Source organism: Tripterygium wilfordii, chromosome 9 (assembly GCF_013401445.1).
Source record: "Tripterygium wilfordii isolate XIE 37 chromosome 9, ASM1340144v1, whole genome shotgun sequence".
NCBI lineage: Eukaryota > Viridiplantae > Streptophyta > Magnoliopsida > Celastrales > Celastraceae > Tripterygium > Tripterygium wilfordii.
In genome coordinates, this window is record NC_052240.1 from 11,958,721 (window position 1) to 11,986,691 (window position 27,971).

Below are 27,971 nucleotides of genomic sequence, written 5' to 3' on the forward strand. Positions count from 1 at the left end.
CAACACCATATTACATCGAACAATCGCTGAATGACACCGTTTTTCACCAAATTACTCCGGATTACATAAACTGAACAAAAAATATCAAACAAACAATATCATGACTTCCCCTTCAACAAGAGAGATCAATCTCCCTCAGATATAGGAATCTCATCACTATTAACCAAATATATATCGCCAGAACACACTAAAAAGGTCGGACGTGACCTACGTACTAACTCACAAATTATATATTTCAAGCAAGCACATGGAAAATTCATGTGTGCCCTCATCACTACGGAAAGTATTGAACCTTGATGTATAACATGACTAGCATACACTTTAGCACCAGACAATACACAGTTCATTAATTGTAGTTTTAAATAAATATAATGAAAGATATAAATAAATTTATAGGAATTCTCCTATCACTTTTAATGACGTGATAGGAGACAACAAGTGAGACTCCCTCTTTTGGAAACCACATGTTCCACATCAACAATAAAAAAAATGATCCGCATTTTACATCCGCATAGGAGAATTCGTGAATAAACTTAATCTTAATCCTCATATAAGTTTATCCAAATTCAATGTTTCTATTGATATAAAATTATACCCATTCTTACATGAGTTTGATACCTTGATAGAGTCAAATTTATGTATTTCATATTTCACTGTGTTATAGATTTATGCATTTTATATTTCATATTTCATGTATTTCCATTCATATAAAATTAAGCCTGTGTCTTCAATGATTTAGCAACATCAAAAGAGTCCCAAATGAATTTATTTAATTTTTTACTTAATAGTACCCACAAATGAATCCAACTTAGTAAATTTAGCAACTTCAGTAGCTAAAACTTAGCAGCTTATTCAGGTATTTCTCTATCCACCCTTTCACCATCACCTGAATCTTTCAGGCACAAAATCTCAGAGAATTTATGAGTAGCAAACTCAGGCAAACAAATGCAAACCATCACTGTCCCACTGTAATCATCCTCCCCTTGTGGCAGAAACACACAGACTTGTGGTGTTGGGGTTAGGTCTACTGGACCAGCATAAATTGGCCTTCCCCATCCAAAATCAGCAGACTCATACATTGAAAATCTAGTCCATTGTGTTATTGTCAATTTCCCCCCAAATTCAAGCCTTTTTGGCCTTTCAACTTGTATGTAGTCAATTGTTGATCTCAAGTACTCCTCTGTCACACCTACTCTTGCTTCATGAACCAGCCGGGCTGTGTCGGTGAGCCTCCCATGAACTAGCTCAGAGACAGAACTCCTTGCACAAGCAACACAAATAGCATTTCCATAGAACCCATTTTTCAAAGGTGGATTTCTTAGCTTTTGGCGAGCATTGATGGAGAATGTAAGCCTGAGTTCACAGTTTGGTGGTTCTATGTCCATTGCCTTCACCCAAGACCTCCAAACATGAGCTGCCATGGCATCAAAAGTGGTACATGTGAACTTGGTTTTCGCTTGAGCAAGAGTTTTCAGATGAGCTTGAAACCCTCGACTAATCCGATAACACTTCTGTACAAGCTTGGACTGCCAAACAGTCCTTGTCAGGCTTGAACCATCTTCAACCTTCATAAACTCAATATGTGGAAATCTTACTTCGGGCGGGTCACGGGGCCGGAAAAACTCCCTGTTCCAGCATGGTTCAGGTATTGTTACTAATCTCCCTGATTTGGCAGTGGCAGCCCAAGCACCAAGAAGTTGCATGGCACCAAGTCCATCACAAATGCAATGGCAGAGTCTCAAGCCAAGGCTAAACCCACCACAGCTGAAGAAGGTTATCTGAGCAATCAGTAATGGCATGTCAAGAACTTTGTAAGGCCCCTCATTAGGGAACCTGTATATCAAAGGTCCCCAAGCTGGATTAGGTATTACAAGGTCTCCTAGTTCTGATAAGGCCATTTCTGAGTGTGCCTCAACCATGAGTGCTCCTTGTTCAGGTCCGAAAAACACTTCAAGCTTCCCGTTCTCAGTCTCTCGAAGTCTGCCTGATAGAGGATAGTAAGGAACTAAAATACTGGCCAGAGCATCCGATAAAGTTTTCATGACAGTTTGGGTTGAATTCAGATCATTAGAACCATAAAAATATATTGTTGGGGTGAAAACCCGAGCGCCAATCATATCATCGAGGTTTGAGAGGTAGAGAGAATCACCTGGGGATGCAGGAATAGGCCCTGCAGGCATCACTGAAGCCATATTGTCTATGGTTATGGGAATGTGTAGGTTGGGAAACTGCAGCTCCTGAACCCATGAAGCCATCAGAAAGTGTTGAGGGATGCCATGCCAAGTGCTGCATTTGTAGAAAAAGAGATTGTTAATGGACATGCAAAGATGTTTAGCTACATAAATGGCAGAACATTGAAAGACTAGTTGGTGTAAAGTAGTTGGTGGCCACACATTGTTCATGATCCCACAAATGGAATTTGATGGGATCCTTGATCATGGCCTTATTGCTTGTCATGTACTGTCTCTGTGACATTTTCATATTCCATAGATCGCCGATCTTTCTTACTTTTTAGGAATACAGGTAATCAGATGTGCATTCCCCATAAAATTTGAGGAGAAGTGCCCTAGAACTTATACTTACCCAACCACCCATAAAATGAAATTAGTAGGCAGCCATGACACCAAAACAGAATTTTTAAAAAAAAAAAAAAAAAAAAACAGCCATGACAATCTGCTGGGGGACCACACCAGATACCTACAAGGAATGATAATGAAGAGGGGAGGGAAAAAAAGGACGATAACCAAGAGAAAATATACCAGATGACAGAAAAAGGCCTATACCAACTTGACCTACAATTGTTGCTTGTAACCAAGCCATGAACCTAGCCAAACCCGTGAAACATGTAAGATGAGTGCACAAGACCTCAAAAGTCATCACACAGCCGATCAGCAACACTACAAACAAATCAATCCCCTAATCCATGGAACATGGAGAAATTGCAAACTAATCTTATCAAATAATCATGTTTTTGCCTGGTCCTCGAGGAAATTACTTATCAAAGGGCAACACAAAAAGTAAATTGGTGCCAAAATGATGGATGTCAAGAAAGTAAATTTTCCACAGCCAACAGGCACTCTGCATATATGAAACAATCCAGAAATAATGATTTTTCAAAGAACCTATTCTTTTAGATATTCAGCCTAAAAAAACAAACTACTACCCTATTGAAAGTTGTCTACACAAGATCAGACCCTGATGTTTATTTTGTACTAACAAAATGAACGAGAGGGGTCCAAGCTCACAAGATTAAGGACAACGAAGAAACAAAAGTATCTTCCCACTTTACCGGACTGGCTGTTGATTGTAGCGATTATTGTCCCTTTTCTTAGGAGCAGCTAGCCTTGCACTCCTTGCAGCAGCTTCACTAGCGGCAGCTCGGGCAGCAGGCATCCATCTCTTTACTAGATGTCTTCTTCTTTGAAGAAACCAATTTCTTCAGTCAGTCTTTCACATTAGGAGTAGATGCATCATCTGACTTCTCAGTCCCAGCAGTGTCATCTGTCCCATTTCCTGTATCTTTGTTCACCGGCTGGTCCTGGGCTGGGATTCCTTTGATTTATCCTTTTTTTTCCCATCTTTTTGAAGATTTGGGCTCACTAGGTGCATTCTCCTTCTTAGCTTTCTTAGAATGAAGCCAGCCTCTACAAGAGGAAAATAAATGGTTTACAAAACGGCGGCTATAAAGTAAATCAATGAAATGGATCAGTCAAGCCTCAAACTAGAAGCATATAACCATATCCAGTTATTGAGTGCTAGAAAATAAAAATAGTAACAGTGTGACTACCAAAATTATTTCACTTCCACTGCATTTACTATGCTTTCGGTGGTAGAATTTGTGATGCATTTAATTTCTTAATTTTTTTACCTTGAAAGAGAAAGAAACAATTTATAAACCACAAAAGCCAGAAGAAACTACTGGATATATGCAGATAGATGATCCAAGGGTAAGTGGTACTGTTAATATCCCAGCAACTCAGTAAGCAGATCTCACATGCAACAAATATGAAGCATAAGCATAAATATTTTCTTTATTGTCAAACCACATTTATTTCAACCTTCTTGAAAAACCAGTATGTTTTTTGGCCATCAAACCACATGCTTAGTCACCTTACACTGAGAAAACCTGCAAGAACATTCAATGCCATAAGGATTTCATCTTTATGTTCTTCAAAATATATGGCATAATAAGATTACTTACAATAAAAGCACTATGTAAAACGCGGATCAGCTAAAAAAGCGTATGACCCTGGATGCAAGAAAAGAGACTCGTGCACTGATTGATCAAGTGAATAATGTAATGGTAGCCTGTCTGAAAAGTTCTTCAAATCTTATAACTCGCAAATAAACATCATATCCATCCATTCACTAAACATTTAAAAACTGTAAACAACATCATTATACACGTCTCCCGCAAGATGCACAGTCCTTATCCCACATAATATGTGGAGAGGTTGTTTTTAATAATTGAACCTTTGATCTCTAAGTTACACTCCTACAATTCTATCACCAGGTCACATGTTTGTTTGTGCTAAACATTTAAAAACTACTGAGACAAAATAGAATATTGCATATAACTTTTCCTTTTTAAATAAAATATCAGACTTCATTAAACAGACAATTTTGTTCACAAAAACCAATCCACATTGCTCAAAATCACACGCTTAGCATGGGATTATTGGCCTCAACCCTCTATAATTAACACACAAGTAAATATTCCTGGCCAGGTGCTCCTAATGTAATTTGAAGCCACACAGAGATGTTAGTATCCTAACACCTAAAAGCAGAAAAATTTATCTCAAAAACATATTTAAGATTTATTAGAAAGCAAATGTAATGCCTCGTCCCATCAAGTGTCGTTGACAAGACTAAATACCATCAACATACGAAATGCCCACATGATATTTAAACACCCGCAATGATCATAAATACCCACATGATTCGAAGACCGAAGAAAATACAGGAGCCTCATGGCACTGCTCAATTCCAAACATCAAAATTAACGATACATAGACAAAATGTCTGCAAAAGGAAAACATGTCAAACATGACAACTGCACTCCTACTCAAATACTCATAACCCCCATACTACAAGTATTTGAGCCCTCGCGCCCACACTGCAGGCTGCTGGTCACTCTCATCTATCTCACCTGAAAAAGAAAACAAACAAAGATAATTAGCTGAAGAGCTCAGTAGGGATAAACCACCCAACGAGAGCTTGGAAATCTATAAATCATATAATCAAGAGAACAACGGACAATAAAATACAGCAACAACAACATTCTATAACTGGTTCACTAATATTCACCACGGATCCTATGATCCAACAATAACCAACAAACTATCCGAGAATCCAATAATAATCAAACCACAATCGAAGACCAATACACAGTCCAAAGACCAATACATGGTCCGAATACCTACACAAGGTCCGAAGAGCAATAAACGGTGTAAAGACCAATACAAGATCTGAATACCAACACATGATCTGAAGACCAATAATAATCAATACACGGTCTTAACTAATGCAAGGTCCGAAGATCAACACACAATCCAAAGACCAATACACGATCTGAATACCAATAATAATCAATACACGGTCCAAGGACCCATAGAGTATGCATATGTACATACCCCCTTTTCAATATCACCACTTCACCAGGCATGACCCATACGCAACAACCATATATGACGCATGAGAATTTTTATTTATGAAAATAAAATCCAATAATCCTAAACTCCATCTCCAGTACTCGCCTTGCCAAAAATATTTTATTAAATAGAATATTTTTGTGCAAAATTTAATGTAATAGGATTATTACCAAAAACATTATTAACCCCGTCCCAAAGTCAATCGCACGCCTACACTACATGTCGTGGTAAATCGACAAAGAAAGTGATAATAGGACCGATGTAACTCAGATAACCATGATAATGACGGAGAACAAATAATTCTTAATGTAAATGAATAAGTAATTTACAAGCAACAAAGATATGGGACATAAAATCCAGAAGATTATGCCAAAAAGGAAAATAGAGCACTTGAGGCCAAAAAATATCAAAATCCCTACCTCGAGCAGTGATACAAAACATTACCAGTCTACAGCGTCAAACAAATATCCTCGATCACCTATAGAAATACCAGTGCACTGCTGGTTAATAAAAACTCACTTTAATACCATCTCCAATTGGGTACCTTTTAGTATCTCATGGGAGGACTGTTCAAAGTGGCATTTAAGGACACCGAGAAACATTTTGTTAACCGGCATTGGCAAGCAAGGAATCGGTTTCTAGTCAAAGTGCAATTTATTAATTATCTGAAAGGATAAAGATGAAAGCTCAGTAATACTATATTCACAAAGGATGAAATGTTGTTATCACCGAACCTGTTGCAGGCAATGGTTAACCTGATATTAAACTAAACAAACGACACATGGAAAGAACGATCCAAACAACATAATTAAGAAAGCGGAAATTACCATATACAAGATTTACATGGTTTGGCGATGTGTTTACGTCTATGGAGTTGCAGAAATTTCACTACTTTCAGGGAGAAATAGAGTACAATGTGAATATTCTCTCTTCGACTTGGTGGCTGTTGACAAGAGCAAAAAGTACGAGATAAAGATACAAAAGACCTAAAACACAACATCTATTTATATTCCCGAATGACTATGAAATTGCCCTCCCAGAAAACATTTACCGACCTCCCAAAATTCTCCTATTGCAATAATCAGATCTCAAATGTTCTACCATTATTCGGTTCTTGATTTATACATGAATACTTAAGTCTAATACCTTCAATAGCTTAAATCATCCCCCATCAATGACAGCTTCTATAAATATGCCTTCAACATCATTCTTAACTAATTGAATTTCATCAATAGCACCCACCATCGAATCTTCATTAATAGGTACATTGTACAAATTCCTCTCACTATAAGTAGTTGCTTGTTCTATTGTATGTCAAACAGATCTCTTAAAGCCATATCACCTTCTCTACAAGCATCTCTAGTACAAATACCTTGTCCCAATGGTGACTCAACTATCAAAGACTCCCTCAATGGGACAGTTTGCTCAAATCCAACCCAGACACAAGAGGAAAAACAATCAAAGAATTCAAAGCCCCATAGGCAAATAACACGCATGACTAAAAACTGAAAAAAAATTTAACCTCCAATGTAGTTTAAATCAGCAAGGACTGTCTCATGTCCCAAAGCATGGACTCTGTCTCGAGCGCCCTGCTGCTGCTGAGCTGATGGTGCAGGTACTGTCTGCAGACATCCTCTGGCTCTCAGCTGTTGCTGTTGCTGCGGTGATAGATGGACCTTATGTCCCTCTTGCTGCAGGACAAACCCTTGGCTGGTGACCCATCTGCCCACACCGGTAGCATGCACCACGATTGGGAACAGTGCACTCATAGGAAAAGTGTCCTTGATCTCCGCAGTTGTAACATACCCCTTCCTGCTGTCTGGGAGATCTATCTCCCCACCGCTGTCCAGGACTTCGGGACCCTGCTGTCTACCACCCTGTCCATGATGTCCCCTGTTCCGCTGGTCATACCCCCGGTTTTTCCTCTGATCTGACGTCTGCTCAAAAATCTGTTCTGTCTTCTGCCTCTTGCCTCCTCCTGTGCCAGAGAACTGTTGCCTAGTATTCTCATAGTACTTCTCCAAATCCTGGTTGCTTTTCTCAGCCATACACGCAGATTCAACCACCTCTCTATAAGAAGTGGTCATGGTAGTGGCGAACTTCTCCGACACAGATGGATGCAACCCCATCCTGAACTTGGCTGCTCTGGCTGCATCATCGGGGATGTACATTCTCCCAAATCGTGACAGCTCTTCGAATTTGGCCTCATATTCGGCCACGGTCATACTGCCCTGGCATAACTCCAGAAACTCTTGTGCCATAGTCTCCCGAAATGTCAGTGGCACATACTTGTCCGAGAACACTTCCTCAAACTCAGCCCAGGTCATACCATATCCATTAAGTTGCCGCTCACTCTCCTACCAAAAAAAAGCTGGCCCCTCCAGGTAAAAGGAAGCCAATTCGACTCGACGATCCATATCGATACCCAGGGTATCCAGTCTTCTCACCATTTGACATAGCCATTCCTCGGCTACTAGCGGATCCAACTCGCCACGGAATACTGGTGGCCTGGACTTACGCAACTCTCTAAACTCCATTAATTCCCTGTTAGCGGGTCTCACCTCCTGCTCTACGGCTGGTGCCTGCACAGCCTGTCCTGCAGGTCTTTCCTGTGCTCTTACTAGATGGGGCACAATCTGACCAATGGCCTGAGCAAAAGCATCTGCGATCCCTCTCATGAGAGCATCCATTGGCGGCATGATTACTGGGGCCGTGGCTGGGGCCGGGGCTGGGGCCGGTGGCACCTCCTGATCCAACTGTACCTCGAGTGCTAGAGGAGGGGGGATAACCTCCCTAGGAGCCGGAAACTCAGGCAATGGAGACTGGAGTCTCCCTCGGCCCCTAGCAGCTGCTGCTCGGCCTCCACCATGTTCTCTCCTAGTGAACATTATCTGAAAAGTACATAAAATAATTCTATAACATTAGTCCACTACAACTCTACAAGGCTATATAATAGCAAAAGAATAACTCACCGACCAGTTCTGGAATTGCGAGACCTTTGGATACTTGCTCTAGGAGACTTGAACCTAAAGCTCTGATACCAACTTACCCCCTAATTGATTTGTCCTACAACATTTTGGGATTTTACAGAAAGAGTAATAGCTTCAAAGTCCAAACGGGTATTCAAGTGAATGATTAATCCCATAATACAAAATAATCAAACTAACCTAAATAGAAAAACAATCAATAACTTCAAACTATAACTGCTGCACCAAAAAAACTTAAAATGCTAAACGGAGGAGTTACCAAAGAACGCACCTCGGCAACTAACTCGGGAGGAGTATTCTTGTCAGTAGCATTTGGGGTCCGATATATGAATTTTGTAAATTACAAGAGAAAATGAGATTGGCGGAATCAAAATTGGGAATGTATTGATATTGCAAGGAATTCGAAGGAGAGATTAAGGTTTCGGAGACGGTGATGTTGTGATGATCTGATTAATCGAACGAGAAGGTCTCGAAGATCAGAACCGAGAGAGGAAACGCGGTCCATATGGGGAATCGAAACGGTTCGTTTTGGTGATTGGTGAGCAGAATCATGGAGGTGGACTGCACCTGAGGACTGAGTCTGACGAATGATATGGATGAGATGAAAAGAGAGCGCAAAATAAAGTGAAATGAGTGTGGGCCTTGAGTTTAAGGGCTCAATAAAGTGAATTTAGTGGGCTTTAGAACAAACCCCAATGTAGTGACATTTGGGCTTCCACAATGCAGTTTTTAAAATAGAGGGAAAATTGGACAAAAAACAAAAATATACATAAAACTAGCAAAGAGTGCGAATCCCCTAACCTGATATTGTATTTATTGTTCCGATTATTAATCGAGTCGCCTCCCAATAATATATCTATCGCATTTAGAAATGAATTCATGACCAAACAGATAAAGCTAGCACCAAACTAAATACAAAATCAGACAGGCAATGATGTTTTTTTTTTCTTTTACAACCATAAATTACATTCGGAATCAAACTGAAAAGGAATCAAATGAGAAGATTTTGAAACAACAACAGTTTTCCTCTAGGGAAGTCAATAATCTGCAGGAAAAGATAAAAAAAAAAAGATAGAAACATTAAATATTTCCAAACACATTAAAATGACATAGAGTAACATGTCGTAGGAATCCAGTCTTTTCAAATTGTAACAGATGAGATTTACTAGAAAGAAAAGGAAAATGCCCAGAAAAGAAGAAGATTTCACGATGAAGTAAGAGGTGTCGAATTATCGTAAGTTGTTCCAACATTGTGAATAACAAATCCATAGATCTTTCTCTTTAGCTGGTCAATCTTTCCTGTCAGAACCTCATTCCCTTGTGACACTATGTGGTCTAACCAATCATTGACACGCTTCAGCTGTGATAAGACAGCTGCAATGGAACTAGAGTTCAGAGTAGCACTTTCCCCAAGCACCCGAAACCCTGCATCCAATGACTCCTCGATAAATTGAGCAAACCACATTTGCATCTCGGACTGCAAATTCATCCCAAGTTTTACAGTCTCTTCCATCCCGTAGCCCCTTGTCCACACACCAACAATAGGATTAACTGATGGGAGCGACACAACCTTCAGCGACTGTCGTTTTGACAAACTTTTTGGCAAATTTCTTGGATGCTCATTATTATGATTGTTCAACAGTGTGACAATCTCCAGATTGGTAGCTAATGCAGCTTCAACCCATAGAGAAGCAGATTTTGATTGATCAGTCGCAATATTATCATGAGATGTAGAATCAGAACAGTGGCTCATGACTATAGATTCGGCAATGGCAATATATCTCACAACATCATCATAGATTGAGAAAAATCTATCAATTGTGGGTAAAGGATTCCCAGCTTTGGATGCTGAAGAGAGTTCTGCAAACATGCTGCAATAGATAGAAAGGCAAGAGAGTTATGACACATTTTTTAATAGTAAATTTTTTTTGCTTGAACTCTTCACTGTGCTGCACCTGAGTGAGACTCCAAACCATCCCCAAAATAGCAAAAAAATGACAAGAATTTGATGAAACTGAACCTTTTTAACATACCACATATTATGCCCTAAACTGAGTCCAAGCAACAAAGATGATTATAATTGTTAAGGTTATTTAAGTAAGGTTTCACCAAGTTGATGCATTAAGGCATCCATCAAGACAAAGCTTAAGGAGCAGACTCACTACTTCTCTACAAATGAAGGTTCACAACCATTATTAAACAAAAATCTGGGACTTGACATCGGCACATGTATCTGTGTACGCTGAGAGAAAATTGATACCTTAAACTTCTCACAATTGACTCAGTAGCAATGGCCTCCTCCAATGCTTCAGCTGCAGCCGCTGAAGCAAGAGCTACCCTTTGCATAGCCTCCTGCAAATCAATAACATGCAAAAGTTCAACTTCAATCTCCAAAGCAAAGCAGGTTGAGGACAAAATCACCTAACCCCATAGAACGACTTTGCCTTTGCCGTGGTTAGCAAACAAGAATTTAATTCACTTGTTTACACAAATGTTACTTATCTTTACTCTATATTTGCATGATTTCATTCATACCTTCCCCAGCATTGCAGAATCAGCAGAGACAGTATCTAATGACACACTGCCATCACTCCACTTCTTCTCATGTACAGTGAATCCTGGAGTAGCACAAGTTGGCTTCACATGGAGAGGAGAATCTTCAGGGGAACTAGGGTTTGATTTCCCATTGGATGAAGTATCATCTGGACTAGGTTGCTTTGCATCACTTAAACGTCTAGACATAGCATCCTGAAAAAGCAGCATGTGAGTCTGCTAGTAAAGAAACCAAATTGATACAGCTGTTGAATCAAAATATTCATTTACAGATGCTAAGGCCAAGTTAGAGTTAATCTTCAAGACAAAGTCTTAAATTTTGTTTTAAACAAAAAATTGACCTTGGGATAAGCCAGAATTAATTTGCAGAAGAAATAATTCCTTAGGGATGGGAAAGTCAATTAAAAATGGGTAAGAGCTTAAATCCCAATTAATTGTTAACACTTATGTCATAGCATTCAATCTCAATTAGCTCAAATATAGAAGACCTAGCAATTACCATAGTCCTCAAAATTGCTTTCAGATCTGGCTTCTTCTTCCCATCACCCTTCTCCTTCTGCTCCACCGAACCAACTACAGGAGGTGGCTCATCCCAGCTCTTCCTTGCACTCTTCCCAGATCCCACAAGCGCCTCTGATACCTTTGAAATCCCTGCAACAATAGTTGCCATCTTCTTCTTCCCTGCAGAGTCTGCCACCATTGGGGAAACCTTCACACCTCCCGACAACCTCCTCCCAGGCGAAAGTGACGCCCTACGGGTATTAGGTGAAGCCTGCCTCCGTGCATTTGGAGAAGGCTGCCTGTACCTTGACGGTACTATAATGGATGGCTCTCTTGAAACCTTCCTGTTCTCATCCTTTGCCTCCACCAAACTTGGAACAACACATTTTGACGGCACTGGAGATGCCGATCTCTTCCCTTTCCCAGCCGGCGACGGATCCCTCTCCACTGCGGCAACTGTTGAGGTCTTCTTCCCAGTAGAGACAGACCTCTTGGCCGCTGCCGGAGACGAGAACCTCTGCGGCTTTTCTGGAACCTTACAATCATCTGAATTTCCAACATTCGTTGCCATGTCACGCGGCGCAAGAGCTTGCCTTGGTCTACTCCTTTCGATTTTACTTCCATCGACCTTAACTTCCTTGTTTTCTTTCCTCGGAGCCTCTTCACACTTCTTGTTCGACAAATAAACCGAAATTGGATCTACCGAGTACTCCGAATCTGAGACAGGTTGAATGACAAATTCTCTTTTGGAAGGAGAAATTCGGGCGATAAGAGGCTCGGGAGTTCCAACGAAGGGATGGCGTCCGGCTATTGGGCGGATGCCGGAGACTCGAGGGACAGGGGAGTCGAAATCGAAGCGTTCCACATAGACGAACTGGCCGAGCTGGAGGCGGTTGGAAAGGATGAGCTCGGTGTCGCGTTCGGACAGGGAGACATACGTGGAGTTTAGGGAGTCGGAGAGTTGAACGTAGAAGCCGTGGTTGGGCCAGAGGTCGGAGCCGGCGAGAGCGGGGACGATGCCGACGACCTGGAGGAGGGCGGAGCGATGGTCGCCGGTGACTCGGGTGGTGGAGTTCATGGATTGGAGGAGTTTGAGGAGGATGCCTGGCGTGAGTGAGGCCATCGTAACACACAGTGTGCGTGTGAGCGAGAGAGAGAGGGGACTGAGGATTGGGATCTGAGTGTGGAGAGTGGGAAAGGGAAGATAAAAAAAGGACCAGCAGATTATTTGGCCGTTATGATATTCAAATTCGAAATGCACTGTGATTTCATTTTGTTTTTCCCTACTGTTTCTCTCGTTTGAATTTCTTTCATGTAGGACCCATGAGTACGCTGCCGTTTCGATGTCAAATATGGGTAATATGAGTCGTGACCCCCCTTTAGTTTTCACAAATTGCATATGGACCCCCAAGTATTAAATTTGTCCAAATCATCTCTCAACTTTAGAGAGTCAAGAAAGCATGCCCCTTGACTTTTAACCATTTGAAACAATACAAGCATATTTTGGGAGAAGGCTCTTATTATTTGAACCATTGCCTTATGCACTCATATGTCTCAACAATCTTCTCCTTCCATTCAATTCTCGATAGATCATCAACACCACCACCATCACCAAGCATTCGTTCCCGGTGACATTCAACCAGAAAATCAATAGCTCATTTATTCCAACTAGTCCGATCTCTCTCCTTGCATCAGCTAGGGTTTAGTAGTCAAAGGGTGTCGGAATCACCTTCTTCCTAATAGTAAGCTCCATTGACATGACTCTGTTTCGACGTGCTTTCCACGTAGAACGCGCAGCTTTCAAATATACATCTTATCAGATCTTCTTTTATCCCCTAAAGGTTTGTTCATCAAATCTTGTTTGTTCTCTGAAGGTTTTTCCACAGATATTCGCATATTTTCTAGTGCGAAGGGAACATACATCTCTGAAAATCATCCTTGAAAACATCTTCGGATTCACATGGAAAACCGAGCTGTTGCTGTGCGACTTGATCTCTGAAGCATTCTTGGCCTCCACTAGCTGTGGTTGAGTATGTAATCTCAACAAAAGTTGTGATGAAGAACCTGTCCTTAACTTCCTTTGCTTCTTGCTTTTGCTGTTGGTCCCAAATTCGCTTGATGGAGGCTCTTCTGTCACATAGTCTTGGCAGGAAATTGGAGGGTCTGCTACGGTAGGTGACTTTTCCCAAATTTGCTTCACTGGGTCGTCTCTCACATCATCTTCACAGAAAATTGAGGGTTCCATCTTCACAGAAAATTGAGTAGAGAAGATGATACTGAGAGAGCCAAATTTTTATAGAACTCCATCTTCTGATCTCCTATACGGATTTGGATTTTGTAGTCCAATCCGAATATTACTAGGACTTTGAATTTGTCCAATAAGGATTGCAATTAATTTCTCATCTTTAATAGTCTACAATACCCAAAAACAAAAAAAGAGAGGAAAAAAGGTCAAATCCCCACACACTTCCCTTTCTTCTGGGAACTGAAAAAGATTTCACTAATTGAAATAATACTATGGAGTACATTAGATGTGATTTTAGGTATACTCAATTGAATGGGAAAGAAAATCAACTTCCGCCCAAAAAGGGCAAATCACCAATAAAACAAAAATATAGAACAGCTCTATGATTCTCTTTTCCTTTGACTAGTTTCCATGAATATTCTTATGCCACAAAAAATAAGAAAAACATGAGGAAGACAATCAGAACACCAAATATCTTGATCATCAACCACCGGTTGGATGATATACTGGTAAGGTACCTTGCCAGCTGGCTCTGTGCCCCTTCTACATTAGCCAGTGTATCATCCATGTTCTCGTCGATCCTGGCAGCCACAAGCATTCATCAGTGACAAGAGTTGTGTGTTCAATTGATATGGTGAAAAGGAAAAGGAAAGGAAAGAAAATGTACACTCAAAAATTCCCATCCCTTTTCAGGTTAGTCATGATTCAGTTGATTATGGTGAAAAGAAGAGAAAGGAAAAAAAATGCATATTCAGTAATTCCTATCCCTTATAAATTGTATTTGGCTTGTTCCTTAAGAGTAGGGTGAATGTAGGATCCTCTGCAACTTTATAAACAAGTGTAATGTATTAAAATATGAATAAGAAAATCTGCTGTGATTTCCGCTATAAATGTAGCACAGATGTCAGATGCATAAAAAAGCGATCCTATCAATGGTTAATATGTTGATGCTTCATAACGGAATAAACTAATCCCTATAAGTAGGAGAGACATCTTCGGACACAGTTTTTTTCTTCTCTGAATGAACGAATTTTATTAAAGCACCAAGATTGTGCAAAAAAGGATAGAGAGTAAGCGATATTCATGCGACATTTTGGAAGTACTTAGAAAGCAATTAAACAGCAAAAGACAGGACTCCATGCCTATGTGTCCATCCATATTGGTAACGGTGAAGTAATCTTGTATATTCACAAGCTTACTTTCTTGGGGCGTTTCGAATTATAATTAATGACAAACCTGATGGCAAGCTCTCCCTGCTGTGAAACCATGGTTGCCAGTTGTGTGAATATGCTGCCTAGCTCATGAATTGTCGACTCCACATTATGGAGAGCTTCAGCCCTACTCTGCATGTAACTGTCTTGTAGCGGAACCATCTGTTGCTGCTGTTGTCGCTGCTGCTGCTGCTGCTGGAGCAATGGTTGAGATTCTGTATCTGTCTGCTTGCTGTAGAAATGAATATTATTTAGTGGGAAGATCGAACAAGCTCTTATCTATGTTCCACCATGAAAACCAATACTAGTATTTCCACATGATAACTTTAATATACATAATAATGAACCAAAACAGGTTAAGTGAATATAGCACCCAGTACGTAGCATTCTAACTAAACAAGAAGTTATTTTGTTTCTCATACAGCCGACTGTTGAACTTAGGCACCTTTTAAATTATCTACTATCTCAAATAGTGAGAGTAATTTGACATGACAAGATTCTACCTCGGAAATAATTGTGAAGAAGAAGAGGAGCCATTGGCCCATGGTGGAGGAGTATTTGATGCCCCAGCAGCTGATTTGGAAGCCAATGGACGTTGGCGCACAAAAGGATTTGGTGAATCTTTTGAAGCAGTAGAAGAAAACAGCTGTCTTCTATTCTCATGTACTTTTAAGTTCTGCACATATACAGGAACACAGCTTACACATACATGACTGACGATAATGAACAATAATAGTTGTACGGATATTAACATCATACCTCCGTCCGCATGGTAAGAACCTCCTTAAAATCCTTTGTAGTGCTCATTAAGCGGTTCTTTAGGTTATCTACAACTGTGGTCGAGTGAGTTGTGGTGTCACTGGACATGTTTCCACTTTCGTTTTGGGAATTGCAGACAAGTTGAAGGTCCACAACAGCTGAATTAAGTGCTTGAATATCCTGCTTTATTACCGCTGTCAGCTCTTGGATCTCCTTTGTTGGATCATCAAACACCGATGTTCTCTTTGCCACTGATGATATTCCAAATTGGATATTTAAATATTTCTAAACATCAACCAGGTTCCAAACTTAAAACAGAGGCAAAATCAATTTCAGCCACACCAGAACAAAACCTCCAGATTAACGTTTAAATTGAGAAATTCTATTATCCGGTGTTTATTACTGTTATAGGCATATACATAATACATGGCTCCAACATGATAGAATAATCATATGAACACAAGACATCACAATTCAAGTCGTACGTAATTATTTACTATTGAAGCATCAGCTAAGCACAGCGAGCGGTAAAATGCAGCAATGTGAAAAATAGCTCTTGGTTATTAGATCATGGGAATAATGGAGTTAGCAAATAATTTCCAACAAATCAGTATGCATAGACAAACAAAAACATTATGTCAACAATAAAACAAGTTATGACACAACTAAAACTACCATTTCTACCTTAACCCTAAATATAGTTCACTTTTAATCATTATTTATTTTTGAATGACAAAATTTTATAAAGCACCAAAGCGGTGAAAGATTACGAAGAAGCGAGGCTCATAACCACAATAAGATTGTTACAAACTTACAAGTGCTGAGAGCCACAAAGTCTCAAACTACTAAACTGGTTCATACGCACTACATGAAACCTATGACACAGAAAATTTCAATTAAAGAAATTTGTATCTGACACACCTTAGCTTTCTCCCAACCCACCAAATATGAAACAAATCTTCAGGAGCCATTCACAATACAGAATTAATATACTTTATCAAAACAATTCAAATTCACACCACTAACCTAATTAACATAACATGCAGAACTAATATGCTCCACCATAACATTTCAAATTCACAAGACTTGCCTAATTAACAGAACAAAGAAAAGAAAGTTCAATTTTCCCTAAGCCAGAGGATAACAACAAAAAGGAGAATGGAAAAAACGACACATGCGTGGGAAAAACAGAGTTAATTATCCAATGAACCATAAGTACCTTTTGAGTCTAACATCAGAGCCGGAGTGGCCCAACAACATACTACAGCTCTCACACTATAGTGTTTCTTATGTCATTAAATGGAACATAACCATAATCTGCATTTCTGATCTTTTTCCCATTTAAGAGAGAAAATATATGAGCACTATTTGCACATCGTTTTTTCCTGAGTACACCCCAATCCAAATAAACCCCAATTAAAAACATAACAATATGAAGTGCACCCCATTTTTGTAGTTTCTCAAAAATCACCATCTGCACCCCACTTCCTTCCTCTATAGGATTTGTGCTTCCAATGGCGAGGTACTGACCTGGGATGATGCTGCGGCAGCCAGACTTGCCATGGTTTCCCCCTTTTCTCTACATTCATAGCTTTCTACCCGATTGGATTGATTGCCTATGCTTTCTTCCTCTGTTAACGAATAATAAAACGCCTTGTGGAACTGATATGTTAATAATTAATACGTTAACAACAGCAGGACCAACCCTAGCCACTGCATCAGCAATAGTGTCCCTGCCAATATATCCAACATACTATTTTGCACCATCTCCTTCCTATAAGTGCCATGGCAGAAGTGATACAGATTCGCAGAATGGTGCATGAATTGACACAGTAACCCTTCTTCTACTGAGCCCTAAGTTCCCATAGATGGCGGCGAGGATGCCGATGAGCCAATGGAGAGTGAGATTGGGAGTGGGTCTCCATTGAAGGTTGAGAGTGCGTCTCTGTCAAAGGTTGGGAGTGGGTCTCCGGTAGGTGAAGAAGGAGAGAATAATTTGGGGCTGATGAATGGTACGGTCTATGGGGTGTTGAAAGAGCTCATCTTTTGTAACATTAATGGGGTGTGCTTGGTAAAATGCGGAGTGCAAATAGTGCTTTTCGAGAAAATATCTGCCTTTGTCAACTCATTAAAAAATAGTTACATAATCCTCTACTTATTTGAGTTTTAAAAAAAAAATATTCTCCGAAGAATTCACAATAACCTTAATAATCTACTCAAGCGTACATAACTTATTCAAACACAGCAAAAGACAAAGCCCACACCCTCACACTTCCAGCAGTATTCACATTCTAATCTGCATCAGAAAAATCCTAACATATAGTCTATCCTTTTCAATTATCAGCGAAATAATGTTCACACCATTCACGTTTAACAATAACAATCACAGATTCACAGTACCAGAAAATTCAACAAATCTACAAGAACAACCATATTAAGTTAACATAAAAGGGAGACGACCACTTACATTTTGCGAGCTGTGAAAGCTTCTGAGACGTCTGGTGGATCCCAAACCCGATCTTGGACGCCCTTTTGTTGAACTCCGACTGAATCGCCACCGCCGCTCTTGTTCCATCTTGCTTGGCGTTGCCACCGACACTACTGCTCGATTGCGCATTGGTGGCCGACGACGATAAAGATTTCTTCAGCCGATCAGCGACACTCAAAAACTCTTGCGTCCGATCCCGGTATGACGACTGCCCTGCTTTCACAGGCATCTCTATCACTATAGCGTTCCAATTCAGAAACGAATCTTCAAAATTCAGTTCCTATATAGATGCAAGTTTTAGTGTCGGCATACGCAAACGAAATTTATGAAGATTTGATTGTCGAGATCAGACAAAGATACCGATGAGACGGTACAAAAATGGATGAGATCTGGAAACCCTAATGACGAATCGATGGCGTTTCGGTTCTCAGTAGCAAAGAAGAAATATAAATTTAGATCAAATCAAATATCAGGGCTCGAATCGCAAAAACATTGAAGCGAAAAAAAAGAGTGCTCAAAGCAATACGACCAGACCAGATCTATCCAATCTACCTGGCTCTCTCTCATTTTGGTTAAAACATAAAACGGGTTTCAAAATGGCAAAAGGGTTTTTCATCCTCAATTATTGGTCGGTTTCATTTTCATCTCTCAACTCTTCTTTTCTCCCTTTTTCATCCCCAATAATAGAAAAGTACCCCGTTTATCTCTCGAATAAATCCGACGATGGAAAATCCTACGTGACATCCTATTGTTCGTCAGATCATATTTCTTTGGTATGCCACGCAAGCAATTCCCTACCCCAATCTCACTTGAAGGATGAAAATGGTACTTTCCAATAGTTAAGGGATGAAAATGAGAGAAAAAAATAAGCTTAGGGTTGAAAATGAGACTCGTCTCATAGTTGAGGGACAAAAAGTATTTTTTTACCGTTGTCAAAATGGGCATCAACTTTGTACCCGTAACACCCTATTTATACACGATAAACAACACCGTTTAACATTCTTCACATTTTTCACTTGCTTGCAAACAAAGCATAACTATTGTACACTTTAAGTTTAATGGTTCCTGTGAATACGTGTTTGTTTCTCTCCGTCTCAGTTAATGATAAGTGAGTTTAGAGAAAAAGCCTCGTTGAAGTGAGAGAGACGTGAGATTTTTCTTATAAACTCAAAATTATAATGAACAAAAACAAGATCAAACATAACTTCTCGGTCGCTCTGTTCATTTGCAACCCTAACCTTAAGGAGTCCATTATAAGCTACTAGAATGATAATGTTATTCTCATCTCAAATTCTCAATGCTTGAAAAAATCTTGCATAGCATAGGTATGGTGGCAATGTAAGAGATGAATGTTCAGTTACCAAAGAGTCAGATTTTATACACTGTCAAGTGTGAAACTTGTATTAATTGAAACATTTTCACATTAACATACCATGAAAAGCATGTTGTATTCTTTTTAAATCAACAAAGGTTCTTCCCCATATTTTCAAATACAATTTGCAACACTAATTCACATATTAACTACTTAATTTTCTTCAATAACTCAAAAAAATTATCACATATTGAAAAGAGAAAAAAAATCATAATTCTCCATAAAATACTGTACAACTTTTAATCCAATAGTCAACCATGAAAACTAAAACAATAATTTTGTTTTGTTGATTGACCTTCCAATAAGGATGACAAAAAAAATGATTTGAGCACTATCCGTAAGGTACCCGATCCGTTTAAAACTCGAAAACTGATCCTATAGGATTTGAAAACGGTTTTGGTTTTTAGTTTTAAGTCTGTCATAGTTTAGGGTTGAGTTTGGTTTTTGGTGTCGGGTTTAGGGTGCCCGAACCGTTTAATAAAAAAGTCAATTATAGTAAAAATATTATAAATCATCCTTATAAAGATATACTATTAGGATATTAAATTATAACATGATAAATCATATACATTTATAGAATCATACTAGTAAAATTATAAATTATACTAATTTGATTTGTCCCTATGATATAACATTGTAAGATAAATACTATAAACTAATTTGCAAGATAAATCATACTTAGCATTAATAGAAGCATAGTTAATTATTGATTTTGTTATTTTATTCAGTTTTTAGTACATGAGTTGGGTTTCGCATTTGAGTTTGGGGCGGGCTATGGTTTGATTTGCGATTTTAAAGACGGTTATCCAACCACTAATGAAAAAATAAAAAAAAAATTAGAACTTAAATGGTAAACAAATACTTGATTGTGATAAGAATTTTTTTTTTTTGCTCATATCCATTTGTGAAAGGATAGAATGAATGAGACAGATAACGACTTTTGAAACGTTAACAAAAAAGGAAAAAAGAATAGAAACAATATAATTAAGGAATCAGATCCCAAGAAGCCTTTTTGGGATAGAGGGACTTGAATCCTCACGATTTCTAAAGTCGACGAATTTTCCTCTTACTATAACTTTCATTGGGTCAGTATTAACATGTAGAATGGGACTCTTATCTTTTTTCTCTTCCTCAATTGGAGTGAATAATTTTATCATAGTTATGAAATGGTTTCAGTTTTGAAAATTTAAATAGTTTTTAAAACGATTTTGATATACAATATCTTAAATGTAAACAGTTTAAGTAGAAAAGGCAACGGGCCGTTGCCATCTTCCATGAGAGGCATCTCTCTTTTATCTTCTGTGTCTGGACTGGAACAGTCCCACCAGTCTTTGTCCGATAAGGATGGCAATTAATTTATCATCTTTAATAGTTTAAATACCACAAAAAAAAAAAAAAAAAAAAAGAGAGAGAAGGAAAAGGTCAAATCCCAAGATGCTTTATTTTCTCCAGGGAACTGAAAAAGATTTCATTAATCGAAAGAATACTATGGAGTTCATTAAGATGTGATTTTAAGTACACTGAATTGAATTGGAAAGAAAATCAACTTTCACCCCAACAAGGGACAATCACTAATAAAACAAAAAGATAAAACAGTTCTATTTTTCTCTTTTCCTTTTCACTTGTTTCCATGAATCTTCTTATGCCACAAAAAATAAGAAAAACATGAGGAAGACAATCAGAACACCAAATATCTTGATCATCAACCACCGGTTGGATGATATACTGGTAAGGTACCTCGCGAGCTGGCTCTGTGCCCCTTCGACATTAGCCAGTGTATCGTCCATGTTCTCATCGATCCTGGCAGCCACAAGTGTTCATCAGTGACAAGAGTTGTTTGTTCAGTTGATATGGTGAAAAGGAAAAAGGAAAGGAGAGAATGCATATTCGGTAATTCCTATCCCTTATACACTGTAGTTGGCTTGTTCCTTAAGAGTGGGGTGAATGTAGGTTCCTCTACAACTTTATAACCAAGTGTAATGCATTAAAACATGAATAAGAAAAGCTGCTGTGATTTACCCTATAAATGTAGCACAGATGTTGTTACATAAAAAGCGACCCTTCCAGTGGTTAACATGTTGATGCATCTTCTGATTCTTCTTAACGGAATAAACTAATGTCTATAAGTAGAAGAGGCATCTTCAGAAACGAAGTTTTTTCTTTTCTGAATGGACAAATTTTATTAAAGCACCAAGATTGTGCTAAAAAGGACAGGGTAAGCGAAATGCAAGCGACATTTTGGAAGTACTTAGAAAGCAATTAAACTGCAAAGACAGGACTCAACGCTTATGTATCCATCTATATTGGCAACAGTGACGTAATCTCATAAATTCACAAGCTTACTTTCTTGGGGTGTTTGGGACTATAATTAATGAACAAACCTGATTGCAAGCTCTCCCTGCTGCGAAACCATGGTTGCCAGTTGTGTAAAGATGTTGCCTAGCTCATGAATTGTCGACTCCACATTATGAAGAGCTTCAGCCCTACTCTGCATGTAACTGTCTTGTAGCGGAGCCATCTGTTGCTGCTCCTGGAGCAATGGCTGAGATTCTGTATCTGTCTGCTTGCTGTAGAAATGAATATTATTTAGTGGGAAGATCGAACAAGCTCTTAATCATCTATGTTCCACCATGAAAACCAATACTAAATACTTCCACATGATACCTTTCATAGACATGATACTGAACCAAAACAGGTAAGTGAATATAGCACCCAAGACATAGCTTCTAACTAAACACTAAACAAGAAGTTATTTTGATGGAACATAATTGCAAACATAAGAACCGGCCTCCATCACAAGAAGAGAGAGAGAGAAAGAGAGATCTAAGTCACAATACTATTTGCTTCGAGTACGTATCCAAAACAAAAATTCAAACAGATTTAATACAACACAAAAAAAAAAAAAAAACTTAGGCCCGAGAGATGCGTAGCAGTGGGAAGCTTACAACAATAAATCCTAGCTCCCTATATAGTTTTTGTATCTCACACAGCCGACTGTTGAACTTAGGCACTCTCTAAATGATCTAATATCTCAAATACAGAGAGTAATTTGACATGACAAGATTCTACCTCGGAAATAATTGTGAAGAAGAAGAGGAGCCATTGGCCCATGGTGGAGGAGTATTTGATGCACCAGCAGCTGATTTGGAAGCCAATGGACGTTGGCGAACAAAAGGATTTGGTGAATCTTTTGAAGCAGTCGAAGAAAACAGCTGTCTTCTATTCTCATGTACTTTTAAGTTCTGCACATATACAAGAACACAACTTAAACATACATGACAGTAACAAAAATGAACAGCAATAGTTTTACAGATATAACATCATACCTCTGTCCGCATGGTAAGAACCTCCTTAAAATCCTTTGTAGTGCTCATTAAGCGGTTCTTTAGGTTATCTACAACTGTGGTCGAGTGAGTTGTGGTGTCACTGGACATGTTTCCACTTTCATTTTGGGAATTGCAGACAAGTTGAAGGTCCACAACAGCTGAATTAAGTGCTTGAATATCCTGTTTTATTACTGCTGTCAGCTCTTGGATCTCCTTTGTTGGATCATCAAACACCGATGTTCTCTTTGCCACTGGTGATATTCCAAATTGGATATTTAAATATTTCTAAGCATCAACCAAGTTCCAAACTTAAAACAGTGGCAGAACAAATTTCAGCCGCACTCAGAATAAAACCTTCTCCAGATTAACGTTTAAATTGAGAAATTATTTTATCCGCTATTTAGTGTGGTTCTAGGCATATACATTGCTTCAAAATGATGGACTAATCATACGAACACAAGACATCATAGTTCAACGTAATTATTTATTATTGAACACCAGCTAAGCAAAGCGAGCAATCAAATAAAAAAATGTCAAAAATATCTCTTGGTTATTAGATAATGGGAATAATGGCTCACAAATAATTGCCAATAAATCAGTATGCATGGACAAACACAAACAATATGTCAACAATAAAACATGTTATTATGACACAACTAAAACTACCATTTTTACCATAAACCTAAAATAGTTCACTTTTTATCATTATTTACTTTTGAATGATAAAATCTTATTAAAGCACCAAAGTGGTGAAAAGATTACAGAGAAGCCAGGCTGATAACCACAATAAGATTGTTACAAACTTACAACTAGAGAACTAAACTTTCGAAGCACTAAACTGGTTCACACGCATTATATGAAACCTATGACCCAGAAAATTTGTATCAGATACACCCTTAGCTCTCTCCCAAGCCTCCACATATGAAACAAATCTTCAGGTGCCATTCACAATACAGAATTGATATACTTGATCAAAAATTTCAAATTCACACCACTAACCTAATTAACATAACATGCTAATAAGCTCCACTATAACATTTCAAATTCACATGACTTGCCTAATTAACATAACAAAGAAAACAAAGTTCATTTTTCCCTAAACCAAAGAATAAGAACAAAAAGGAGAAAACAAATAATTAACATAATATAGGAAGGAAATAGAAAATCAAGTTCAATTTAGTTTAAATTACATAAACTTATTTTAGCCAAGTATTGACTGATATTTCTATGCAATGCTTCGCACTAATGAATTTATCAATTTATATTGATCACACCGGTATTGAATAATAATAATAAAATCGAAAGGGTTTGTTTACTCGAGGGGGGTCGAACTAGGTGTATGCAATAGAATTCCAACTTCCTTTGGTGGATGGTGGGAAAAAAGCCAATCCACCTCCGACAAGATAAACCGAACAAGCGAAAAGCCCAGGAGCAAGAAGAAAGTAACGAGCTAGCATATGACTAAAGTTGACCTCTGTCCATCAACCTACTTAGCATATAGCATATTTGTCGCATATTTTATTAAGAGCTCTTAAGCGAGTTTGAACTAGAATAGTTGGGAAGGAGAATCTGGGATTGTTTGAGCAACTCGCATAATCATTGACCTCTCGCCAATTGATTCTGAGTAACTTTATCGAGATCAGAAGCGAATTGCGCAAAGGCTTCTAATTCTGCGAATTGAGCCAATTCCAATTTTAATTTGCCCGCGACTTGTTTCATAGCTTTAATTTGAGCCGGGATCCTACTGTCGAGACGGAAATACCCACATTAATAGCAGGCCTGATTCCAGCATTAAATAGATCGGCATAACTTCCTTTCCTTTTCATTTCATCTTTCTAGCTTTTTAGACCAAGCCGACGTCTGTCTGATCTTATGATCAAGAAGTGAGAAAAATGAGTCTTGCTATAGCTGCAAACAAACGACTTTCTTTCTCACCGAAGCGGGAGAAAAAGACACATGAGTGGAAAAACAGAGTTGATATCCAATGAACCATAAGTACTTTTTTGAGTCTAACCTCAGAGCCGGTGTGACCCAATAACATACTACAGCTCTCACATTTTAGCGTTTCTTATGTAATTGAATGGAACATAACCATAATTTGCATTTCCAATCTTTCTTCAATTTAAGAGAGATAAAATATGTCTTTGCCTTCCCATTAAAAAGTAGTTATATAATCCTCCACTTATTTGAGTTAAAAAAAATGTTCTCAGAAGAATTCACATTAACATTAGTATTATACTCAAGCGTACGGCAAAAGAAAAGGCCCACACCCTCACACTTCCAGCAGTATTCACATTCTAATCTGCATCACATAAATATTAACTCATTGTCTATGTTTTTCAATTATCAGCGAAATAAATGTTCATACCATTCACGTTTGACAATAACAATCACAGTACCAGAAAAATTAACAAATCGACAAGAACAACCTCATTAAAGTAACATAGAAGGGAGACGATTGCTTACATTTTGCAAGCTGTGACAGCTTCTGAGACGTCTGGTGGATCCCAAACCCAATCTTCGACGCCCTTTTGTTGAACTCAGACTGAATCGCAATCGCCGCTCTCGTTCCATCATGCTTGGCGTTGCCACCGACACTATTGCTTGATTGCGCATTGTTGGCCGACGAGGAGAAAGATTTCTTCAGCCGCTCAGCGACACTCAAAAACTCCTGCGTCCGATCCCGGTATGAAGTTTGCCCTGGTTTCACAGGCATCTCTATCTCTATAGCGTTCCAATTCAGAAACGAATCTTCAAAATTCAGTTCCTATATAGATGCATGTTGTAGTGTCGACTTACGCAAACGAAATTTGTGAAGATTTGATTGTCGATATCAGACAAAGATACCGATGAGGGTACAAAAATGGATGAGATCTGGAAACCCTAGTGAGGAATCGATGGCGTTTCGGTTTCGAGACCCCGGTAGCAAAGAACATATGTGAATTTAGATCAAATCAAAAATTACAGAGACATTGAAGACCTGACCAGATCTGTCCACCCGGCTTTCTCATTTGGGTTTAAACTCCAAACGGGTTGCAAAAATGGGCATGAACTTTTACCCGTAACTATAAAGGACTAATACGTTTACAGACACAAAGTGCACCGTTTTGATTCCAAGAAAGCATAAATATAATTAATAAATGAAAAAGTAGTATTGGGCAATGCATTGAGATGGGCAGACATCAGCCGTCACTCTCCTCCCTCGAGTTTTGAAATTCAATTCCCCATATATTTAACAGTGAGATTGGGATATGGGATAGATCTGATGGTGAATGTTGAAAGAGTTTATCAGACCGTCGGATTAAAAGATGTGCGAAACCACCCCACACAATATATATATGTAAGAAACTGTCTGTTTTCAATCTAGTCATCTCAGTTCTTGTTCTTGGCTAGTGAATAACTCTCTCTTTCATTAGTCATTTCAGTTGTCATTCTTGGAAGAAAGAAATGCCTCCATTGGAGAATCGTTGGGCAATTTTCAGGATTGATCTTCAGAGAGTTTCTAACAAAGATTCGAGCATGGCACCTATATTGCGAAGCAGAGGTTTCGAAAAATATTGATGAACATTATTTGCACCTTGTTTTTTACTAAGTAAATTCCATTAACCCTTTAAAAATACGCTAGAGTGGGGTGCAAATAATGTTCATCAAAAGATTTGGTATGAGGGATCCCATTTCTAGGATCCTTCGTACCTATAGAAATCATGGCACATCAAAGGAACATTTACTTAAAGCGTTGGGTCTTGATAAGGAGGAGGATACAGAATGGATTTTTGATAAAACAAAAAACCATGGCTTGTCTTTGGAGCAATTTTCTGATGTAGGATAATTGGCTGTGGAGTTGGAGGAAGAGTTGGATAGGGCATTGGTTAAAAGATCTTAAATCTGGTCTGAAAACACAGTCATAGCTTTTAGCTGGGGTGTCCGTTTGTTTATTATAATATGTTTCTGAGAATTGATTTCCATGCTCCGCTCCATATCGTACCAACCAGGGCGGGTGGTTAAGTTTTATTGTTTAAGTTGCATTTAAATGTCTAATTTAATATTTTACTTAAGTTAGGGTTTCCATATACTATTTAAGAATCTTGGTTATTTGTTTTGTGGTACAAAGTGAATAATAAAATTTCTTTGGTTTATTAACCTATTTTATGGTACATTCCAGAGTGCGTGTTCTAAGGGCTTACCTTGGTAAACCCTTTTGTTTCCGTTCTGCGTCAAATGGTATCAGAGGAATAGGATTTGCCTTTTTTCGATGGCCAACAACGAAGTCGGAAGAATTAACCCTGACAAGAAGGATGATCCGGATGTTGAGGACGGCGTTGACATGGATGAACTCTTGGATGGTGCAGAAATTGCTGAAGAACAAGGAGAGCGTGTAAACGGTGTGATTCAGCGAGTCATATGTTCAACGAAATTGGAAGAATTTTCACAATGAAACAATATTTTTAAGACTTGCTGCAGTGTTCACGGAAAGGTCTGTGATGTAATTGTTGACAGTGGGAGTTGTGAAAATTTTGTGTCAAAAAAATTGGTGGAACATCTGAAGCTACGTACAGAAAAACATTCACATTCAAAACCCTATGTGATTGGGTGGATTCAAAAAGGACCAAAGGTGAAGGTGACTGAGGCGTGCAAAGTTCCTATTTCAATCGGGCAGCACTACCGGGATGTGGTGGTCTGCGATGTAGTCTACATGGATGCTAGTCACAGTCACGTGTTGTTGGGACTCCCAAGGCAGTTTGATGTGGATATCACCTATAGGGGGCGTGATAATGTTTATGTTTTTAATTGGGATAACAGGAAGATTGCAATGGTTCCGAAACGGAGTGCAGGTGGTGGTTCAGCTAAGGCCACGACAGAAGAGCAGTCCTTACTTTC

The 27,971-nt window shown here is 38.8% G+C and overlaps 5 protein-coding genes across 10 annotated transcripts; all 5 read right to left on the reverse strand.

Annotated features, from left to right (window-relative positions):
- Positions 1-744: 744 nt before the first annotated feature.
- On the reverse strand, positions 745-5,079 carry LOC120005681 (fatty alcohol:caffeoyl-CoA acyltransferase). 6 transcript variants are annotated; one of them, XM_038855460.1, is made up of 5 exons: positions 4,202-5,079; positions 4,059-4,126; positions 3,290-3,644; positions 2,150-2,286; positions 745-1,984 (listed from the first exon to the last, which is right to left on the reverse strand). In XM_038855460.1, exons 3-5 carry the CDS (start codon positions 3,391-3,393, stop codon positions 849-851), a joined length of 1,377 nt encoding a protein of 458 aa, XP_038711388.1. In that variant the 5' UTR covers positions 3,394-3,644; positions 4,059-4,126; positions 4,202-5,079; the 3' UTR covers positions 745-848. The 6 variants fall into 6 exon arrangements, with proteins under 6 accessions (XP_038711388.1, XP_038711383.1, XP_038711386.1 ...); XM_038855455.1 differs by having other exon boundaries at positions 745-2,286; XM_038855458.1 differs by having other exon boundaries at positions 745-2,286; positions 4,937-5,055.
- A 76-nt stretch (positions 5,080-5,155) lies between these two features.
- LOC120005682 lies at positions 5,156-9,211 on the reverse strand. The gene is made up of 3 exons (XM_038855462.1): positions 8,624-9,211; positions 7,174-8,542; positions 5,156-6,129 (listed from the first exon to the last, which is right to left on the reverse strand). Exons 2-3 carry the CDS (start codon positions 7,976-7,978, stop codon positions 6,092-6,094), a joined length of 843 nt encoding a protein of 280 aa, XP_038711390.1. The 5' UTR covers positions 7,979-8,542; positions 8,624-9,211; the 3' UTR covers positions 5,156-6,091.
- Positions 9,212-9,561: 350 nt separating this feature from the next.
- LOC120004912 lies at positions 9,562-12,884 on the reverse strand. The gene is made up of 4 exons (XM_038854257.1): positions 11,691-12,884; positions 11,174-11,386; positions 10,899-10,990; positions 9,562-10,509 (listed from the first exon to the last, which is right to left on the reverse strand). The coding sequence occupies exons 1-4, from the start codon at positions 12,813-12,815 to the stop codon at positions 9,843-9,845; spliced, it is 2,097 nt and encodes a 698-aa protein (XP_038710185.1). The 5' UTR covers positions 12,816-12,884; the 3' UTR covers positions 9,562-9,842.
- Positions 12,885-14,168: 1,284 nt separating this feature from the next.
- On the reverse strand, positions 14,169-18,954 carry LOC120006718 (syntaxin-32-like). The gene is made up of 5 exons (XM_038856856.1): positions 18,375-18,954; positions 15,908-16,158; positions 15,652-15,824; positions 15,174-15,380; positions 14,169-14,518 (listed from the first exon to the last, which is right to left on the reverse strand). The coding sequence occupies exons 1-5, from the start codon at positions 18,622-18,624 to the stop codon at positions 14,359-14,361; spliced, it is 1,041 nt and encodes a 346-aa protein (XP_038712784.1). The 5' UTR covers positions 18,625-18,954; the 3' UTR covers positions 14,169-14,358.
- Positions 18,955-21,216: 2,262 nt separating this feature from the next.
- LOC120004799 (syntaxin-32-like) lies at positions 21,217-26,122 on the reverse strand. Its single transcript, XM_038854105.1, has 5 exons — positions 25,560-26,122; positions 23,094-23,344; positions 22,837-23,009; positions 22,149-22,334; positions 21,217-21,567 (listed from the first exon to the last, which is right to left on the reverse strand). The coding sequence occupies exons 1-5, from the start codon at positions 25,807-25,809 to the stop codon at positions 21,408-21,410; spliced, it is 1,020 nt and encodes a 339-aa protein (XP_038710033.1). The 5' UTR covers positions 25,810-26,122; the 3' UTR covers positions 21,217-21,407.
- Between the last annotated feature and the right edge of the window lie 1,849 nt (positions 26,123-27,971).

What these genes read in the sequence shown, in the direction of transcription:
- LOC120004912 (XM_038854257.1), bottom strand. Translation starts at nt 12,815, where the DNA reads ATGGCCTCACTCACGCCAGGCATCCTCCTCAAACTCCTCCAATCCATG. An exon ending in ATTCTGCAATGCTGGGGAAG is followed by an intron (nt 10,991 to 11,173) that starts GTATGAATGAAA and finishes ATTGATTTGCAG; the next exon opens with GAGGCTATGCAAAGGGTAGC. An exon ending in TCAATTGTGAGAAGTTTAAG is followed by an intron (nt 10,510 to 10,898) that starts GTATCAATTTTC and finishes TATCTATTGCAG; the next exon opens with CATGTTTGCAGAACTCTCTT.
- LOC120004799 (XM_038854105.1), bottom strand. Translation starts at nt 25,809, where the DNA reads ATGCCTGTGAAACCAGGGCAAACTTCATACCGGGATCGGACGCAGGAG. An exon ending in TCTTCACAATTATTTCCGAG is followed by an intron (nt 22,335 to 22,836) that starts GTAGAATCTTGT and finishes TCATTTCTACAG; the next exon opens with CAAGCAGACAGATACAGAAT. An exon ending in CAGGGAGAGCTTGCAATCAG is followed by an intron (nt 21,568 to 22,148) that starts GTTTGTTCATTA and finishes TGTGGCTGCCAG; the next exon opens with GATCGATGAGAACATGGACG.
- LOC120005681 (XM_038855457.1), bottom strand. Translation starts at nt 3,393, where the DNA reads ATGCCTGCTGCCCGAGCTGCCGCTAGTGAAGCTGCTGCAAGGAGTGCA. An exon ending in TACAATCAACAGCCAGTCCG is followed by an intron (nt 2,287 to 3,289) that starts GTAAAGTGGGAA and finishes CTACAAATGCAG; the next exon opens with CACTTGGCATGGCATCCCTC.
- LOC120005682 (XM_038855462.1), bottom strand. Translation starts at nt 7,978, where the DNA reads ATGACCTGGGCTGAGTTTGAGGAAGTGTTCTCGGACAAGTATGTGCCA. An exon ending in TGATTTAAACTACATTGGAG is followed by an intron (nt 6,130 to 7,173) that starts GTTAAATTTTTT and finishes GTATTTCTATAG; the next exon opens with GTGATCGAGGATATTTGTTT.
- LOC120006718 (XM_038856856.1), bottom strand. Translation starts at nt 18,624, where the DNA reads ATGCCTGTGAAAGCAGGGCAGTCGTCATACCGGGATCGGACGCAAGAG. An exon ending in GCTTTCACAGCTCGCAAAAT is followed by an intron (nt 16,159 to 18,374) that starts GTAAGTGGTCGT and finishes GAATATCATCAG; the next exon opens with TGGCAAAGAGAACATCGGTG. An exon ending in CAGGGAGAGCTTGCCATCAG is followed by an intron (nt 14,519 to 15,173) that starts GTTTGTCATTAA and finishes TGTGGCTGCCAG; the next exon opens with GATCGACGAGAACATGGATG.